This window comes from Erythrolamprus reginae, chromosome 3, assembly GCF_031021105.1.
Source record: "Erythrolamprus reginae isolate rEryReg1 chromosome 3, rEryReg1.hap1, whole genome shotgun sequence".
Classification (NCBI taxonomy): Eukaryota; Metazoa; Chordata; class Lepidosauria; order Squamata; family Dipsadidae; genus Erythrolamprus; species Erythrolamprus reginae.
Genome location: NC_091952.1, coordinates 228,345,825 through 228,366,774, shown reverse-complemented (window position 1 = coordinate 228,366,774; position 20,950 = coordinate 228,345,825). Strand labels below are relative to the sequence as shown.

At 40.0% G+C, this 20,950-nt stretch overlaps 1 protein-coding gene across 2 annotated transcripts in view; it reads left to right on the top strand.

Moving 5' to 3' along the window:
* NIPAL2 (NIPA like domain containing 2) overlaps positions 1 to 20,950 on the top strand; it is a 56,577-nt gene that overhangs the window by 13,368 nt on the left and 22,259 nt on the right. Inside the window, exons 4-5 of one of the 2 annotated variants that reach the window (XM_070748087.1) lie at positions 5,443 to 5,502; positions 10,527 to 10,648. In XM_070748087.1, the coding sequence (XP_070604188.1) occupies positions 5,443 to 5,502; positions 10,527 to 10,648 (182 nt within the window). The remainder of the gene's footprint in view (positions 1 to 5,442; positions 5,503 to 10,526; positions 10,649 to 20,950) is intronic. The other variant, XM_070748086.1, reaches the window with a different exon arrangement.

Below are 20,950 nucleotides of genomic sequence, written 5' to 3'. Positions count from 1 at the left end.
AGTTCCACGCTTCGATAACTCGATTGTTGAAATCATATTTTTTACAGTCAAGTTTGGAGCGGTTCGTATTAAGTTTGAATCTGTTGCATGCTCTTGTGTTGTTGCGGTTGAAGCTGAAGTAGTCATTGACCAGTAGGACGTTGCAGCATATGATCTTGTGGGCAATACTCAAATTGTGTTTTAGGCGCCGTAGTTCTAGGCTTTCAAGGCCCAGGATTGTTAGTCTATTTCCGTAGGATATTCTGTTTCAAGTGGAGGAGTGAAGGGCTCTTCTGGTGAAATATCTTTGGACATTTTCAAGGGTGTTCCAGACAGATGAGCAGTAGTCTAGGATGGGTCTGGCAAAAGTTTTGTAGGCTCTTGTGAGTAGTGTGAGATTGCCTGAGCAGAAGCTGCGTAGGATCAGGTTAACAACTCTAGAAGCTTTTTTGGCGATATTGTTGCAGTGGGCTTTAACACTTAGTTGATAAGTTATATCAGAACTGTATTGCTGTATATGGCTGATGCATTTTTGCATTATAAAAAAATAAAGGGGACACTTAAACAACACCATATAACTCCAAGTAAATCAAACTTCTGTGAAATCAAACTGTCCACTTAGGAAGCAACACTGATTATCAGTTTTGTGCTCTCCAAAAGCACAATACAAAATCTTCCACATAGATTGGTCCTTTTTGAGGGAAAAGCTATCATAGCTTCTTTCTCACTAATACATAATTTTCAATACGGAGGCTATTTGGGACTCAAGTCTGTTCCCCAACTTCTGCAGGCCAAGGGGATCCATTTGAGATGCAAGACTGCAATTGTGATGTGAGTGGCTCTTGGAAGGAATCTTGATTTATATTCTGGAGTGTTTCCCTTCCACATTCACTCCCTTCTATCATTCCGCTGTAGTTTAACATTGCTTGGATACCAGTACTTTTGCATGCGAAAGCTGTCAGCCTAAATGTTTCACATGAAGTGATGATCTAAGTAGATATATATTTTAAGTGCATCTCCAAAAGGATCACATTTTTGTAATCTGCATATAGAACCCGGTAGCTCTTCACAGCTAATATATTTAAAGTACTTAAAGGTGGGGGGATTATATTTCCCGGGGAAAGAGAATTCCTAAAAAACACACATTTTTGCAGGTGACTCTCTTTTGAATCCCCCTGAGAGCAAGTCATTTTTCTATTTTTACGGGTCATTGGCAAAATAAAATATGCTGGATATATTTTTCTTAAAAGGGAACAGCTGAAGTAAGCAGATTGCCCGAATTTAAAACCTTCTTGCGAGGAATCATGAGAAATAATCTCCCAAAGACTGCCAAAGAGTTAATATAAAGCCTGGTGAGAGCTTGCAGCAGATTGAAACAAAAATTAAGTGGTAGAATCCTAGGAAGATGCAAGTGATAATATTTGAGAGTTTGGCTGCTGTACCGTACACAAATAATATGCAACAGTTTGTTATAACAGTGCAGTATTATTTTTTTCTATCTGTGCTAATTACCTGCAGTGAGATCTTACATAATAGGTTTGTCTTCTCTGCGCTTATTATAATTACATCAAGTATTTACCCAATGCTTATAAAAACAAATGCTGTGAGTTGCTACCATCATCATGAGATATATAACAGTGTAATCAGACTGATGCTTGTCACCAACTAGAGGATATTTAAGAGATAGTTGAATTTCAGTAGCTGGGAATAGAAGAGGAATGTAAGTCACAGAATTTGACATGTTGTATTATTTATTTATTTATTTATTTATTTTATTTTATTTATTTATTTATTTATTTATTTTGTCCAATACACAATGAGGGTCCCATTTCGGCCTTGTTCTGGCCTCATCAGCTAACCACAACCTTCCTTACTGGGATTCGATCTGGCAGCCTCCGCCTTGTAAGGCAGAGAATGAGCAGTTGAGCCACCAGACCTGATCCCTCTAGCTCTGTACCAGGGAGGGGCTATCTGTTTTTTTTATGTCGGATCACCCTGGTATATTGAAGGAACGTCACAGCTCCTTTTTGCCTCTAGGCCCAACCCAGGACCATTTCAAGGCAGTTAATTTATTCATAGCCGACAACTACATACAGAATATAGTTGTCGGCTATGAATAAATTAACTGCCTTGAAATGGTCCTGGGTTGGGCCTAGAGGCAAAAAGGAGCTGTGACGTTCCTTCAATATACCAGGGTGATCCAACATAAAAAAACATATATATGTGTGTGTGTGTGTGTGTGTGTGTGTGTGTGTCACATGGGTTGGTTTTTTTTTGCTGAATTTGAAAATTAAGGGAGACTAGGATAGATCTATTTCGGCTTTATTTTGGCCTCATCAGCTAGCCATACCCACTGGGACTTGAACCTGCAACCTTTGCCTTGTAAGGCAGAGAATTATCCTCTAGGCTACAGTATCCAATCCCTTCATATACACATAGTAAAATACATGATGAAGGTTATAGAGGAGATACTCATAGTAAAATATATCTAAGAAATAATAGAAAAGAAGATATAGTAATAGAACATATCAATGAAAGAATAGAAGAAGAGATATAGGAATAGAAGAAAGGAATAGGAGATATAGGAGAGCAATAGGACAGGAGACGGAAGGCACTCTAGTGACACTAGAACCTGTGGCCAGGTATGAGCCCGATAGAGATATGCAACTGATGAAAAGAAAGAAACTGTGATGGTCCTGAACAGATTAATGTGTAAGAGAACGAATATGCTATGTAAATGTTGCCTTGGCAAGCACAATCAGTTGGCTTTCATCCAGCTCTCTCAGCATGACTCACTTTAAATTATAGATGCGAAGACGAGGAATGCATCAAAACAGGAGCTTGATAAAGGGCGAGGGTTTTTTTGAAGAAGCCATCTGAGTGGACATAATTAATTCTTTTCACTGGTTTCTTAGTTGATTATTGCTTTGTACAGGCAAAATCTCTGCACTTGGTTATTCATTTTTACTCGCTTTAATTTAACCGTGTCAGAATTACAAATGGACTGAAAGCCTGACTATTAGGATCTTCTACATCTTTGCTCAGCAACACAGTGGGCACAGATTCCCAAAGCTAAACGGAAGAAAATGTTTTATTAGAAATGGCCCACGTTTTACAAGGTTGCCAAGATTTCATCGCTGTTTTCCCATGGGATTTGAATGCCAAAATATTGTGAACTTGCAGGCATTAAGAAAAAAAGTTAATTAGAACTTTTATGCATTGACGGCCACCCCATCGTGCAAAATTGCACAGTAGTTTCCACTCCATAGAGTTAAATCAGTGAACTAATAGGGGAGTAATTGAAACACTTCAGAGGCTGCTGTTAAGTTTTCTTTCTTTAATTTACGATTTGTACACCACCAGCTACAAAGGGGTTTCGGGCAATTTGCAGCCATAAAAATTCCTAATTAAAACTACCTTTGGAATCTCCCAAACCAGGGGTTTTCAACCTTGGCAACTTTAAGACTTGTGGATTTTAAAACTTTGCTGGCTGAGGAATTCTGGAAGTTGAAGTTCACAAGTCTTAAATTTGCCAAAGTTGGAGATCCCTGTCCCAAACAGCGCCATCCGCAGGAAAAATGTAACCCAGCATCTTTCTTTTTTATGTACATTGCCGCACGAATCCCAGCGACTGATTAGGTCCCGTCGACTAAACAATGCCGTTTGGCGGGTCCTAGGGGAAGAGCCTTCTCTGTGGCAGCCCCGACCCTCTGGAACCAGCTCCCCCCTGAGATTAGAACTGCCCCCACCCTCCTTGCCTTTCGTAAACTCCTTAAAACCCACCTCTGCCATCAGGCATGGGGGAACTGAAATAACTTCCCCAGGCCTATATTGTTTATGTATGGTATGTTGTGTGCATGTTTTTTAAATTATGGGTTTTTAGTTTTAATTATTAGATTCGTATTGTACATTGTTTTTTCTATTACTGTTGTGAGCCGCCCCGAGTCTACGAAGAGGGGCAGCATACAAATTTAATAAATAAATAAATAAACAAACAAACAAACAAACAAACTGTACAGAGAGTCCTTGATTAGGATACCATAACCAACATCTTAATTCCCATTGCGCTGCTCCTAAACAATGGCGTAGTCCTATATCCTTAAGAAATTTGATAGATGTTGTCCGATTTCTTCAAACTTAAAAGTTCTGAACAGTAAACTATTTACCATGGTTAAGCAGACCAGAATGCCTATTGCAATAGCCAAATGCTGAAAGGATTTAGTTGATAGAGCCTTACAGTTTCAAACCTTCCCCTAGGCCAGTAGTTCTCAACCTTTCTAATGCCACAACCCCTTAATACAATTCCTCATGTTGTGGTGACCCCCAACCATAAGTCTAGCACCAATTCTCCCAACAGAGCTTTAAGCTGATCGGCAGGAAGGTCAGAGCCCACTCTCCCTTGTAAAAAACTGATTGGTCAGATTGTAAAAACATGTTCCAAGGCGTCAGAATAGAAGCTTTAGTTCCTAACACCATGGGAAATTTGTCTTTTCCCATGGTCTTAGGTGACCCCTGTGAAATGGTCGTTTGACCCCCGAAGGAGTCTCAATCCCCAGGTTGAGAACCACTGCCCTAGCCAGTGAAGGGCTACCAAACCTTTTACTACCACACTGTAGGCGTGGCTTATGCAGGATGCCCTGCATTTTATTTCAACATCTTTCAATACAAATTGGGTGCTCTGGGGTGGAGCTCTATTTTTGCTACCCCATTGCATCCCCCCCGCGGTCCGGGCAGCAGCCCATCCCTGTAGGCAACCTATGTTGGGTACTTTTTTTAGATGTCCCAAATTTCTCCATTAATCCACTTAGATTTGCCTATCACACTGTCTAAATAATTTATCAAGGTTGATTACATTTATATATAGTACATGTATATAATCTGTTGTGGTTAGCTCTGGCCCAGCTCCTGCCCCAAGGAATGTGGAGGTGGAGGTGGGAGGAGACATCCACATGCCGCAGGCCTGTTTTGCTTCCAGTAGAATCTGACCAAGGAAGCATGAGTGACAGGGAAGAGGGGAGTTGGCAGACAGCCCAGGAGGAGATCAATCATCTGTATCATCCTTGGATTCTGAACAGGAATTAATGATACATCCATGCATGTGTAGAGTGATACATAGGAGACAACAACTGAAGGATTATTACAAGAGAAAATGAGGCCACCTGTGGTTGGGTGGTGCTGCTGTAACTAGTGCTACAGATAAGTGCAGCCTGATGTGTTAGCCTCCTGGCAGTTAATCTGATTCATTCTATTGTGAAGATCGTGGTTTTTTGCTGTTCAGGATTGTGTGTGTGGACTCTCTGGACTTTAGAATTGGACTCAATTTCCCAGTTATTGGGTGAGCAATTGGATTGCATTTAACCTGTGCCTTGTGTGTACCTGAAAATCCCTTTGACATTTAAAAAGGGAGCTGTTTCTGTTTTTCTGTTTATAAAAATTTACATAATATTAATATTTCTTCCTCAGGTAGTGCAGTTATAGCTGTCTTATTCCTAAAAGAGAATTTTAGATCTCAAAGTATATTGGGTAAGTACCATAAACAGTCATTGCCAAATTATTGATGTATTGTTTCTTCTGAAAATATTAACTTTGCAAACACATCACCTTTACTGTAATTCAGCACAATTTAATAATTAATATAAATGGGATGTTTCCACTCCCCTTTTTATACTAATTTGGTCACTTATAAATATATTTTAATAAGTTTTTGCAATAAATCAAACTTTTCTTAACTATTGCAAACAATTTTATATAATCAATCTAAATTGATTAATGTATAATTGGTTAATAATTATTCCCTTTAAATATCTTTATTCTTTTAGATAAATTAACAGTCCAGTGCTATTTTTGGCACTGAAATCACAGCAGTCATTTGCAAATATAACATATTAAAGATGACTGAGGGTCTCACATTTTATTACCACAATCTTTTTTGTAGCATCTGCTTATATTTCTAAGTGAGACATTCTGATTTATTTTCCTTCTTAGGAATAAACTCCAGAATCAAATTCAGAAGCTAATTGTGGGGGGAAAGAAGCTATATAGGGAACATATATAGTTTATGATTTATTCTTCGGAGAGGGGTGGCATACAAATCTAATAAATTATTATTATTATTATTATTATTATTATTATTATTCATAAATTTTATATCTTTATTACTTTGCTGATAAGTGAACTAATTATTTTTAAAGGAATGGCTTGGGAAGTATTGATTGATTTTATTTTATTTTATTTTATTGGATTTGTATGCCGCACCTCTCCGTAGACTCAGGGCGGCTAAAAACAGTAGTAAACAGCATATGACAATCCAATATAAACAGTTAAAAACCCCTATTGTAAAACCAATATACATATAGACATACCATGCATAAAATTGTAAAGGCCTAGGGGGAAAGAGTATCTCAATTCCCCCATGCCTGGCAGCAGAGGTGGGTTTTAAGAAGCTTACGAAAGGCAAGGAGGGTGGGAGGAATTCTAATCTCTGGGGGGAGTTGGTTCCAGAGGGCCGGGGCCGCCACAGAGAAGGCTCTTCCCCTGGGTCCCGCCAAGCGACATTGTTTAGTTGATGGGACCCGGAGAAGACCTAACTGGTCGCTGGGGTTCATGCAGCAGAAGGCGGTCCCTGAGATAGTCTGGTCCGGTGCCATGAACTATGCATATGTTCAAGATTTTTTGCCCAATAAATAATAAAAAAGCATGCCTATGAGAATTGAACAAAAACCAAGAAATAGTGTATTTTACACCCACCACGGATAGTTGATGCATAAAGAGTATGAGTCATAACTGCATGTAAAATTCTCCAGATTCACTGTAAAAAAAACCCTGATATTAGGATGCTTGCAAAGAAAGCGTTGAAAGTATAATTGTTCTGCTTCTGCCTTATGCCAGATAGAATCATCTCCATTTTGTGTTTCTCCATTGGTACCTGAGTCTTTTCCCTTTTCAGCAAAATTTGTTAAGAAGAACAGGATGAAAATGGCAAAAGGGGTATTCTGACTGATAGCGTTAACCCCATAGTTCCCTCTAAGCTGAGCAGTGAGCAATCGCTCACTTAAAAATCATCATCAACTCAAGAGTTTTCAAAACCTGCCCAGAAGCCGAGAGGGAAAGAGTGAGAGGGAAGGAGAGAGAGAGGAAGAGAGAGAAACAGATAGAAAAAAGAAAGGAAGGAAAAGAGAAAGAAAAAGAATGGGAGTAAGGAAGAGAGAAAGAAAATCAAAATCTAGTTTGAAACTAGCTCAACTATTTAAGTGGCATTTTGATATTGATAGAGTTGCCCTATTATGAGTTCACTGTTATAGACACATAGTACAGTATTTTATTTTGAAATTCTCTGAGGCAAAACAGGGTGGGTTTTTTATTTGTTTGTTTGTTTGTTTGTTTGTTTGTTTGTTTGCTTGCTTGCTTGCTTGCTTGCTTGCTTGCTTGCTTGCTTGCTTGCTTGCTTGCTTGCTTGCTTGCTTGCTTGCTTGCTTGCTTGCTTGCTTGCTTGTTTGTTTGTTTATTTATTTATTTATTATTTCTGTGCCGCCCAGTCCCAAAGGGACTGCCGCTCAGACACTATACTTTTCCCCCCACCCCCCCACCCAAAAAATAGACGGGACGCTGGTTAACCCTGAAAAATAGTGTGAACATATCCGTCAGAGCCTTTCCAAAAAGTTAGTGTCAACTAGTAACATGTCAACGAAAAGGCCCAAACTGCCAAACATACAAGGAGTGACATATTCTCTTATTTAATGTTTGATAACATTAGGTTTAATTTAAAATTAAATGTTGTCCAGTTATACTTACTTCCTGATTGCACTGAAGCTCCCAAGTTAATCTTTCCTTCTTCTGCTCCAGGTCCCCTACTTTAGATACCTTCTACAGCAGAGGTACCAAACTTGGCAACTTTAAGACTTGTGGATTCCAGCTCCCAGAATTCTCCAGCTAACTATGCTGGCTGGAGAATTCTGGGACTTGAAATCCACAAGTCTTAAAGTTGCCAAGTTTGAAGACCTCTGTTCGACAGTATCTTATTGCTTCCTAATTCTGATTATGACCATGTTGTGAGCATCTGCTTGACTAGGGTGGAAAACAGGATCCCTGGAGAAACTTTTCATTAAGTTCAACAAGGCTGGTCATTATTAAATGTTATTAGTCCCAGTAGAGGAGAGTTTATTTGTTGGATTTGTATGCCGCCCCTCTCCCTAGACTCGGGGAGTTCTCGGAGAGGGGCGGCATACAAATCTATTAAATTAAATTAAATTAAATTAAATTAAATTTTCTGTTTATTGCATATTTATAATTAAGCATTGAACAGATATAAAATAAAATGGCATTTAATGCAATGATGACCACCTTATCCAGTATTATAAAATTAGAAGCACCCAAACCATAAATCCATGACATATACTGACATCCATACATTTAAAACAACAGGCAAGAATTTATATATTCATTGATTTTAAAGAAAGCTCACAAGGGGCTCATGAAGGGCAAATATTTGTAGTGTCTTTGTAACCTCTGACTCCAAGTGTCATCTTGGTTGGAGTCAATTCCAATAACCCAATGGCAAAGGCAACTGTGATGGGGTTGATCCAGATGGTAGAACAATGTGAACTTGACTGGTAATTATGTCAAGAACTTAGCTCAAGAGACTAGCTGCTGTGGCCTAGAGGTGGAGCTCTTGCCTTACAATCAGGAGGTTGTGAGTTTGATCCTAGGTAGAGGCAGATGTAGGGTCTCCTGTTTGGGCAAGGGGATTAGACTAGATGACCTGAAAGGTCCCTTCCAAATCTGTTAATCAGGTGCAGCATGTGAATTTTGGGGGTTAGTTATGAGAAGCCACAACTACCCATCACTTCTTCCTCTTCAAACGAAACAAATCACATGCTTTTTCTGCCCAAACTTACCATCTTCATGGAAACCTCATCTTCCATGAAGTACTCCCCTTTTGCACTAATTAGAAGAAATGACTTTGGACAGCCTGGTGTTCTCCAGATATTTTGGAGTTATAAGTCTCCTAGGAAGCTGGTTTTTTAGTTCCTATGTGAATAAACAAGCAGATAATACAGCCTGCGGAATAGTCTCTGTGTAGATATTTGCACTAAAGGTTATTACCTTTAAAACCTAACATGGCTTAGGATCAGACTATTTACAGGACCACCTGCTACCTCATAACTCCCAGTGGCCAATAAGGAACCACAGAGTTGCCTTCTCCATGTCCCGTTGGCCAAACGATGTTGGTGGGACCGCGGGGAAGGGCTCTGATGCTTTGGAACCAACTGCTTCTGGAGACTCTACCAGCCTTCTGGAAAGCCATTAAGACCTGGCTTTTCCAGCAGGCCTGGGACCATGAATGATTGAGAGTATGGATGGCTTTTACGGGCTATTACAGTATTATGCTTTTTTCATTTTTATTGTTGTTGATGTTGCAACCTATTTTTACACTGCTTTTTAATTGTTGTTACTGCTGTGAGCCACCCAGAGTCCACAGCATATAAACTTTACTAAATAAATAAACTTGGAATACGTAGTTGATTAATGGGAGGTACAGAGAATTTATTTTTCAGCTGATCAGGTTCCTTTAAGTGCTTCTCATAGTTTGAAGCCCCAGTCTGTGCTGATTTATTTCTGTGAGTATCTCTGCCACAGAGGTTTTTAACGATGTGGCTGCATTCCATTAACATTAGCAATATCATGACAAAGAGGATGAGTACTAGGAGGATTTGCGTAAGCACATAAATACTTTATAGAGTTCTGCCACGCCTCTGCATTTTTCTCCTCCTTTTCAAATAATCCCAGTAATACTCTGTGCAGTCTTTTGTACGCCTGATATTCTCCATGGATTAACTGTGGAAGCAAAGGATGTTAAACTCAAAAGAAAGAAGATGTGTGTTTTTCTGTTTAAAGAAACCTTATTTAATGTTTACATATTGTTGACAAATAAAATTCTGAAAAAATAAACAATAAACCTTTTAGGTCCTTTCTATTAACGTTTACAAAATTGCTACATAATAATGATTTCCTCATTTTTTAAAAAAGAAATCAAGGTTACTTGGGGGGGGGGGGGTTTCCTGTAGTTATGTATGGTATAAAAATAAAATAAATGGATTTTCCCTTTGGAATAGATTTCATCATCATTTACCAGAAAAGATAACAATCTCTATATAAAATAAAATATAAATAAATATAAATAAATATTAAAAAGTTATTCATGTATATGTGATATATTGAAGTTGCTTATATCAATTTTAACATCTCATTTTGTTTATCTTCTTTGTTTGGGTTTGAAATTGATTTAGTAATTTAATTATCTATTGCAGTGTTTCCCAACCTTGGCAACTTGAAGATATTTGGACTTCAACTCCCAGAATTCCCCAGCCAGCAAATGCTGGCTGGGGAATTCTGGGAGTTGAAGTCCAGATATCTTCAAGTTGCCAAGGTTGGGAAACACTGATCTATTGGACAGATTTATATTATGATTTTTAAAAATACGTTAATTTTTTGTGCGTTTTTTAAATGCATGTAGAAGAAAAAAAATGTTTATTTAAATATGTTTCCAGGTGGAACAGTGATGCTGGTGGGAATGTTTCTGTTGGTGACTTTTGCGCCTCACATTATCCAAAAAGTCACAGCAAGGACAATACAGAGCGATTTAGTTAGTTGGCAGTTCTTGATTTATATGGTGAGTAGAAAATTCTTAATTCAGTATATAGAAGCAAGACATGTAACCACTTTTTACACCCTACAGTAGTCTGTGTCTGTTCCTGTTTATGCTTCTAGCCAGTTTTACCTTTTTCTTGATTATTTCACCCTGTTTCTCCTTCCATCCCATTTCTTTTTCTGTTATCTCAGGGGCTTTGATTGTGGATGGGGCCATGTTGCATGCATAAAGATTGCTGCTCTCAAATGCTACATGAAGGTCCAATTTGAGCATTCTTTAAAGGCCTACATGGCATTGGGCCAGAATACATCCAGAACCGCCTTCTACCGCACGAATCCCAGCGGCCGATAAGGTCCCACAGAGTTGGCCTTCTCCGGGTCCCGTCGACCAAACAATGTCATTTGGCGGGCCCCAGGGGAACAGCCTTCTCTGTGGCGGCCCCGACCCTCTGGAATCAACTCCCCCCAGAGATTAGAACGGCCCCCACCCTGCTTGTCTTTCGCAAATTACTCAAGACCCACCTTTGTCGCCAGGCATGGGGAATTAGGATATTCCTTCCCCATGGCCATTACAAGTTATGTATGGTATGTTTGTGTGTATGTTTGGTTTTTATAATAAGGGTTTTTAGTTGTTTTATTAAATTGGATTGTTACATGTTGTTTTTTACCATTGTTGTTAGCCGCTCCGAGTCTGCGGAGAGGGGCGGCATACAAATCCAATAAATAAATAAATAAATAATTCTGGTAAAGAGTCAAAAGTTAGTTCTCTTGTAACACATTCTCTTGGAGAAGGATGTTGATACAAGCAGTCCTGGACTTACAATAGTTAGTGACCATTCAAAGTTACAACCGCACTGAAATAGGGGACTTATAACCATTCTTATAACTTTATAACCTTGCCTTTCGCAAACTTCTTAAAACCCACCTCTGTCGTCAGGCGTGGGGAAATTGATTCCCCTGGGCCCTCTCTGCTTTATGTATGGTTTGTATGAGATGTATGATTGCTTTTATATTAAGGGTTTTTAAATTGTCTTTTTTAACTATTAGATTTGTATTGTTTTGCTGTTGTAAGCCGCTCCGAGTCTCCAGAGAGGGGCGGCATACAAATCTAATTAATAATAATAATAATAATAATAATAATAATAATAATAATAATAATAATAATAATAATAATTCACACTTACAATAATGGTCACATGATCAAAATTCAGGTGCTCAGCAACTGAGTCATATTGATGGCCTTCTACGGGTCCCGTTGACCAAACAATGTCGTTTGGCGGGCTCCAGGGGAAGAGTCTTCTCTGTGGTGGCCCCGGCCCTCTGGAATCAACTCCCCCCGGAGATTAGAATGGCCCCCACCCTCCTTGTCTTTCGCAAATTACTCAAGACCCACCTATATCGCCAGGAATGGGGGAACTGAGACACCTCCTCCAGGCTTTTATATTTTATGTTTGGTATGTATGTGTTGTATGGTTTTAATTGCTGGGGCTTTATATATCTTTTCTTTTAATATTAGATTTGTATCACTGTTATAATGTTTTTATTATAGTTGTGAGCTGCCCTGAGTCTTCGGAGAGGGGCGGCATACAAATCTAATAAATTATTATTATTATTATTATTATTATTATTATTATTATTATTATTATTATATTCCCTTTTGCGACTTTCTGATAAGCAACATCAATGGGGAATCCAGACTCACTTAACAACCATGTTACTAACTTAACAATTACAATGATTTGCTCCAACACTGTGGAATAGAATAGAATTTTTATTGGCCAAGTGTGATTGGACACACAAGGAAGGTCATAAAATAGGGCAAAACTCACTTGACAAATGTCTCTCTTAGCAACATACAATTTCAGCTCAACTATGGTTAGTAAGTTGTGGATGACCTGTATTTTTCCCACTTCAGCAGCTATTATATGCACATTCCTTGGGTGGGATGAAAGCAATTTTATGAGTCTCTGTGGCGCAGTGGTTAGAGTGCAGTACTCCAAGCTGCTTTTGCTGACTGTTGTTTGTAGTTCACCAATCTCACCAGGCTCAAGGTTGACTCAGCCTTCCATCCTTCCGAGGTGGGTAAAATGACTACCCCAATTGTTGGGGGCCATATGCTGACTCTGTAAACCACTTAGAGAGGGCTGTAAAAACACTACGAAGCAGTGTAAGTCTAAGTGCTATTGCTAAGGGCTATTGCTAATTTTTGAGTGCTTCTCCATAAGAAACAATGCAGCTTTTTTTAAAAAAGCTAGTCTATTTTCACCAAGATAGAATAGAAGAATAGAATAGAAGTTTTTATTGGCCAAGTGTGATTGGACACACAAGGAATTTGTCTTTGGTGCATATGCTCTCAGTGTACATAAAAGAGGGAGATTGTGATCCCCTTATATAGAGCGCTGGTGAGACCACATTTGGAATACTGTGTTCAGTTCTGGAGACCTCACCTACAAAAAGATATTGACAAAACTGAACGGGTCCAAAGACGGGCTACAAGAATGATGGAAGGTCTTAAGCATAAAACGTATCAGGAAAGACTTAATGAACTCAATCTGTATAGTCTGGAGGACAGGAGGAAAAGGGGGGACATGATCGAAACATTTAAATATGTTAAAAGGTTAAATAAGGTTCAGGAGGGAAGTGTTTTTAATAGGAAAATGAACACAAGAACAAGGGGACACAATCTGAAGTTAGTTGGGGGAAAGATCAAAAGCAACATGAGAAAATATTATTTCACTGAAAGAGTGGTAGATCCTTGGAACAAACTTCCAGCAGACGTGGTTGGTAAATCCACAGTAACTGAATTTAAACATGCCTGGGATAAACATGTATCCATTGTAAGATGAAATACAGGAAATAGTATGAGGGCAGACTAGATGGACCATGAGGTCTTTTTCTGCCGTCAGTCTTCTATGTTTCTATGTTTCTATGTTTCTAGAAAATAAAAGTTTGTCAAGAATCGTGTGATACAACACTTAATGATTGTCATAGGGTACAAATAAGCAATCAAATCATATTAGGGACCAGTCAATATAAATCATAAGAATACAAGCAACAAAGCTATAGTCATACAGTCATTTGTGGGAGGAGATGGGTGATGGGAACAATGAGAAGATTAATAGTAGTGCAGACTTAGTAAATAGTTTGACAGTGTTGAGGGAGTTATTTGTTGAGCAGAGTGATGGTGTTTGGGGAAAAAACCTGTCCTTGTGTCTAGTTGTTCTGATAGAACAAAAGATAAAGGTTAGCGTAACCAAAGTGATATTTAATTTTTGCATAGATTTAAGGGGGCTTTTTAAAATTTGCATTTTGCTGAGAAGTATAGGGTTTTTTTTAAAGAAAAAACACTGACTCATTTTATCAATCATGCTATAGCTACCATGTGTTTCCAATCTCAAAATGGGGGCGCAAGCTCTCCTGCTGATTTTCAATAAGCTCAAACAGGATGCCAGGTCCACAATAAGGGAACAAAAAAAAAAGCAACTTACAGGAGCTACATATAAGTGCAAGTATGAAGTGGAAAAAGACATTTGCAACACTTCGACCAATGCCAACTGTAGGTTCTGGTGGATGATCTCTATGAATTACATTCATATGAGAAAAAATGTACCATGGTGAGTAGCAGGATGGTTTAATCTGGAAAGGGGAAGGGGCATTTGCACAGGAGAGAGGAAGCAGATTCATCTAATCTGTATTAAATGTGCGTTTATTAATTTAAAACAGGGAGCCAATGTTTTCTTGTTTGAAACTCTTCTTGTTCCTACAGAATTGTAAGTGAAAATTTGCCTTGCCAAAAATTTTCTAGCCTTTAGATGAGGGTTGTCAAACTCAAGGCTCGGGGCCCGGATCCTGCCAGTGGTGTGTTTAGAGCTGGACTGCGGGGCCACCTTGAAAACAACGGACTGGCACATGGCCCTCCCAAGCTCTGTTTTTGCTGAAAACAGCTTGCAGGGGCTGCGTGCGGCACTCCTAAGGTCCGTTTTCACTGGCAGAGGGTTGCAGGAGGCCATTGCAGTTGGAAACGGAGCTCAGGAGCCCATTTTCGCCGGCAGAATGCTCAGGCCACCACGGGAGCCCTGGACATAAGTGACATCAAGCTAGCCATGCCCATCCAGGCCCCCTGAGGTCAAACACAACCCTGATGCGGCTCTCAATGAAATTGAGTTTGACACCCCTGTTTTCGACTGACCCAAGAAAGTTTAGACTTAGAGTTAGGAATTTCAAATTCTATGTGTTGAAGCTGAACTAAACAAAGATTATCTATACCAAATTATATTGGTCCAATTAATACCAATTATTGATTTCTAGCCAGTATTGGGCTATCCCCAGTACGCCTGGGATTGCCGATCCGGTAGCGGAAACGGCAATGCGTGCACATCTGTGCGTCCCCGCCACATGCACCCCCATGCATGAATTTCACTGAAAATTGCCAAAACTTTGTGCAAGGATGCTCACACGTGTGAGATTTCGGCAATTTTGGGGCTTTCTTTGCTTCTGCCCATGCGCAGAGGCAATCTTTATCTCTCCGTCTTTTTATCACTCTGTCTAGACATCCGTCTATCATCTATTATCTAGCATTTAGTGTACGTCTGTCTATCTGTCTATCTGCAGTTTTTATCTCTGTGTATTTTGTATCTATACATCCATCCATCCATTTATCACCTCTTGTCTGTCTGTCTGTCTATCAGCCATCTTTATCTATCTATTTATCTAGTCAGCTATCTATCTGGCTATCTGGCTATCTCTCTCTCTCTCTCTCTCTCTCTTCCTCTCTCTCTCTCTCTCTTCCTCTCTCTCTCTCTCTGTATCTATCTACCTACCTATCATCTACCTACCTACCTACCTATCTATCTATCTATCTATCTATCTTATCCATGTAGTTGTCAATCTGTGAATCTATCTGTCTATCAGCAATCTTTATATCTCTATTTATCCATCTGTCTTTTTGTCTGTCTGTTTATCTGTCTGTCTGTCTATCTATTTATCTATTTATTTATCTATCTATCTATCTCAGGGGTGTCAAATTCATGGTGTCACAGCAGCGTCACATGACATATCAGGACTTTTCCTTCCTTTTGCTAAAGTGACTCATCTGCCCCGTGGGCCGCGAGTTTGACACCCCTGATCCATCACCAATCTAACTAATTTATATGACCACCCATGAAATAAAAGAGCAATTGTACATTGTACAACGATCTTCACTCACTGCCATTTGTGAAGGTGAGAGCATGATTTGTTTTTAAAAAATGGTTCAGAGAAGAAATAACAGTGAGAATGGTGCCTTTCATATCTATAAGAGCTGAAAGGTGTACATGAAATCAGTCTTTGTTTAAAAGAAGGGGGGAAAAGCTTTCCCTCCGTGTCTATTATCTTGCTTTGGGGGAAATTGCTTTGCAAGTATAATTTATATTTCTGTTGCCTCTGGGACAAATTGTATGAAGTTCAGCTGAAAAATTACTTGAGACCGGGGAGGCGAAAGAAAAATAGGGATTGCTTACCCACTCATTTGTCATACTACAAACGGATTTTTGTATTAAAGTGGCACCAAATGTTTATAAATGAATCCCCCTCACATAGAGCCATATAAACCATAAAATACAGTTGTAGATGAAATAAATTTATTTAATTGGAATGTAAAGACAAGAAGGGAGAAGAAGCAGCTCTTTTATGAAAAATAGGCAGGGGAAACACCATGATCATGAAGGTGGTTTACCCAGAGTGAGGCTGATGATAATCCATTGCACTCCAGGTGTGCTGACCCCTGCAATTTCCCCAAATGTGGGAAACTCAATAGCATAAGGAAGCTCAAACAGCCCAAGAAGCTGCTGGTACAGTTCTACAGAGGAATCATTGAGTTTGTCATCTGCACCTCTATAACTGTCTGGTTTGGTTCTGCAACCCAACAAGACAGACACAGACTTCAGAGCAGAATCAGAACTGCAGAAAAAACAATTGCTGCCAACCTGCCTTCCATTGAGGACCTGTATACTGCACGAGTCAAAAAGAGGGCTGTGAAAATATTTACTGATCCCTCACATCCTGAACATAAATGGTTTCAACTCGTGTCCTCAAAATATCACTACAGAGCACTGTACACCAAGACAACTAGACACAAAGACAGTTTTTCCCCAAATACCATCACTCTGCTAAACAAATAATTCCTTCAACATTGTCAAACTATTTATTAAGTCTGCACTTCCATTGCTATTTTTTTCTCATCATTCCTATCACCCATCTCCTCCCACTCATGACTGTATGACTGTAACTTGTTGCGTATAGTCAATGAAGCAGTGGAAGTGATGTGCCGGTGCCTGGAGGCTGTTGGGGCCTGGATGGGTGTCAACAGACTCAAACTCAACCCAGATAAGACGGAGTGGCTGTGGGTTTTGCCTCCCAAGGACAATCCCATCTGTCCGTCCATTACCCTGGGGGGGGGGAATTATTGACCCCCTCAGAGAGGATCCGCAACTTGGGCGTCCTCCTTGATCCACAGCTCACATTAGAGAACCATCTTTCAGCTGTGGCGAGGGGGGCGTTTGCCCAGGTTCGCCTGGTGCACCAGTTGCGGCCCTATCTGGACCGGGACTCATTGCTCACAGTCACTCATGCCCTCATCACCTCGAGGTTCGACTACTGTAATGCGCTCTACATGGGGCTACCTTTGAAAAGTGTTCGGAAACTTCAGATCGTGCAGAATGCAGCTGCGAGAGCAGTCATGGGATTACCTAGGTATGCCCATGTTTCACCATCACTCTGCAGTCTGCATTGGCTGCCGATCAATTTCCGGTCACAATTCAAAGTGTTGGTTATGACCTTTAAAGCCCTTCATGGCACTGGACCAGAATATCTCCAAGACCGCCTCCTGCCGCACGAATCCCAGCGACCGATTAGGTCCCACAGAGTGGGCCTTCTCCGGGTCCCGTCAACTAAACAATGTTGGTTGGTGGGCCCCAGGGGAAGAGCCTTCTCTGTGGTGGCACCGGCTCTCTGGAACCAACTCCCCTCAGAGATTAGAACTGCCCCTACTCTTCCTGCCTTCCGTAAATTCCTTAAAACCCACCTTTGCCGTCAGGCATGGGGGAATTGAAACACCTCCCCCGGGCATGTTCAATTTATACATGGTATGCTTGTGTGTATGTCTGTTAGTATATGGGGTTCTTTTAAATATTTAAATATTTTAAAGTTATTTGGATTATTTATGATTTGTTTATCTTGTTGTGAGCCGCCCCGAGTCTTCGGAGAGGGGCGGCATACAAATCTAAATAATAAATAAATAAATAAATAAATAAATAAATAAATTTGTGGTAGTGGGGGACTGTGCTCACAGTTTCCCCTGTGTTGTGGTTCAGCCTGAGCAAGATCAAAGACCAGCTACGTCTCTGCTGGCTCCATGCCCGGGGGAGGCTGAGAGCAGAGAGGAGAGTTCTTGGCAGCCAGCCAGGGGAGATAGCAGTCAGGAAAGTGATGAGGAAGAAAGGCCTGGGAGCCCTGGGGAAGGGCTATCTCGAGCAAGTAGCTTGGATTCTCTGGAGTCCCTGGAGTCATTGGATGACGAAGCACAAGCTATCATTAGTATGTGACAGAGACGCATATATCAAAGGAGAAATCAATTGCGTAGATATTATCAGCGCTGAATGAGGAACACCTGGGGGTTGGGTGTGGTCCTCATTAGCAGGGAAGGGTGTATAAGGCATGCGAACCCTTTCGGCAGCATGGAGTGTTATCAGAGTGGAGTTGCTGTTATCTGCATTTTCTCTCAGCGTTTTTGTTCCTGGCTCGTGGCCCAGCAGTCTTGAAGACCCGTGGGAGGTGTATGTCTGTTATCTCAACAGCCTCGTCTGGCATTAAGGATCCTGTGTTTCTGTATGAACAATTGCCTTCATGTATCTATTTGTAGTTCCAGTGTTTTCCTGATTTGTAAGGACATTTTCTGTTGGCTTCTTTTCTCTTTACCATTATAAAACTGTGTTTGGATTCAACCGGTGTGTCTGGCTTATCTTTTTGGGTTGGTCATAGCTTCCGGAGTGACCCAGACAGAACACCCCTGAGGGGAAAAAAATGAAAATGAAAAATAGGACAGTGAATGATTATAGCCCTTGAGTTGATTCAGATTTTTCCTTTCTAAACACCACTATTAAAATACATGTTGAAAAGCCTAAAGTAAGAAGTGTCTCGGAATGCTGATAGACAAAATCAATCTTTTTTAAAGAGAAGACTACATGACTTACCGATAGAGGAGAATATTTATAGGTCAGAATTGAACTGTGTGGTCTTTGGTGCTGCCTAGGTGTGGCTGTTTTCTTGCAGACATTTCATTACCAAACTAGGTAATATCATCAGTTCACTGATGATGATTTCATTACCTAGTTTGGTAATGAAATGTTTTCAAGAAAACAGCTACACTCAGACAGCACCAAAGGTCCCACACTCCTTAATTTGCATTTCACACATTAAGTTATCATATCTTCAGTTATCATTGAATTACAGGCTTCTCTGATTTTTGTCAATGCAGTTTTTGGCTCAAAACACACTTACAAAAACATACCTTAGCAGGAAATCTAAATCTAAATTTTCATCCAAAATTTGAATCTGGAAAATGGAATGGAACAGATTTATGACCAAACACATGTGAAACTCATCTGGGTAAAAAAAACCCGAGCTGTGGATTAGAAGAAGTGGCAATTAGTTTATCGGCTATGGCAGTGTTTCCCAACCTTGGCCAGTTAAAGATATCTGGACTTCAATTCCCAGAATTCCCGAGCCAGCATTCCCTGGCTGGGGAATTCTGGGAGTTGAAGTCTAAATATCTTCAAGTGGCCAAGGTTGGGAAGCACTGGGCTATGGTTTGGAGTCATAGGTCAGAGCATGGAGACATTTATTATTTATTTATTTATTTATTGGATTTGTATGCCACCCCTCTCCGCAGACTCGGGGCGGCTAACAACAATGATAAAAAAACAGCATATAACAATCCAATAATAAAACAACTAAAAACCCTTATTATAAAACCAAACATACACACAAACATACCATGCATAACTTGTAATGGCCTAGGGGGAAGGAATATCTCAACTCCCCCATGCCTGGCGGTATAAGTGAGTCTTGAGTAGTTTACGAAAGACAGGGAGGGTGGGGGCAGGTCTAATCTCTGGGGGCATTGGTTCCAGAGGGCCGCGGCCACCACAGAGAAGGCTCTTCCCCTGGGGCCTGCCAAATGACATTGTTTAGTCGACGGGACCCAGAGAAGGCCAACTCTGTGGGACCTTATCGGTCGCTGGGATTCGTGCGGTAGCAGGCGGTTCCAGAGGTAATCTGAATGAATGTATTCTTCTTGCTTTGCACAATTCCCAAGAAAAAGATTCTTAACTTGGAGCATTGGTTTAGATACAGATATTTCCAGAATCATTTCCAGCTATCGCCAAGTAAAAGAATCAACTGTCAAGAAAATATGTTTCTGAGATCTTAAAAATAATATGCTTGTGAGATCTTAAAAATGCTGTTTACCCAACTCTTTAGATTTATGCTGAATGGTGAAATCCTGAATTAAGCCAATTTTCTAATCAAAGAAAATATACTGCTTTAAAAAAATAAAGGGAACACTCCAATCATAGTTCCCTCTAAGCTGAGCAGTGAGCAATCACTCACTTAAAAATCATCATCAACTCAGAGTTTTCCAAACCTGCCCAGAAGCCGAGAGAGAAAGAGTGAGAGGGAAGGAGAGAGAGAGGAAGAGAGAAAGAGAGAGAAACAGATAGAAAAAAGAGAGGAAGGAAAAGAGAAAGAAAAATAATGGGAGTAAGGAAGAGAGAAAGAAAATCAAAATCTAGTTTGAAACTAGCTCAACTATTTAAGTGGCATTTTGATGTTGATAGAGTTGCCCTATTATGAGCTCACTGTTATAGACACACAGTACAGTATTTTATTTTGAAATTCTCTGAGGCAAAACAGGGTGGGTTTTTTATTTATCTGTTTGTTTGTTTGTTTGTTTGTTTATTATTTCTGTGCCGCCCAGTCCCAAAGGGACTGCCGCTCAGACACTATACTTTTCCGCCCACCCCCCCAAAAAATTAGAGGGAACACTGACTCCAATAACACATCCTAGATCTGATTGAATGAAATATTCTCATTGAATATTTTGTTCTGTACAAAGTTGAATGTGCACAACAACATGTGAAATTGAATGTCAGTCAGTGCTGCTTCCCAAGTGGACAGTTTGATTTCACAGAAGTTTGATTTACTTGGAGTTATATTGTGTTGTTTAAGTGTTCCCTTTATTTTTATTTTTTGAACAGTGTACTCCAGAACTACAGCAGTAATACTTCAG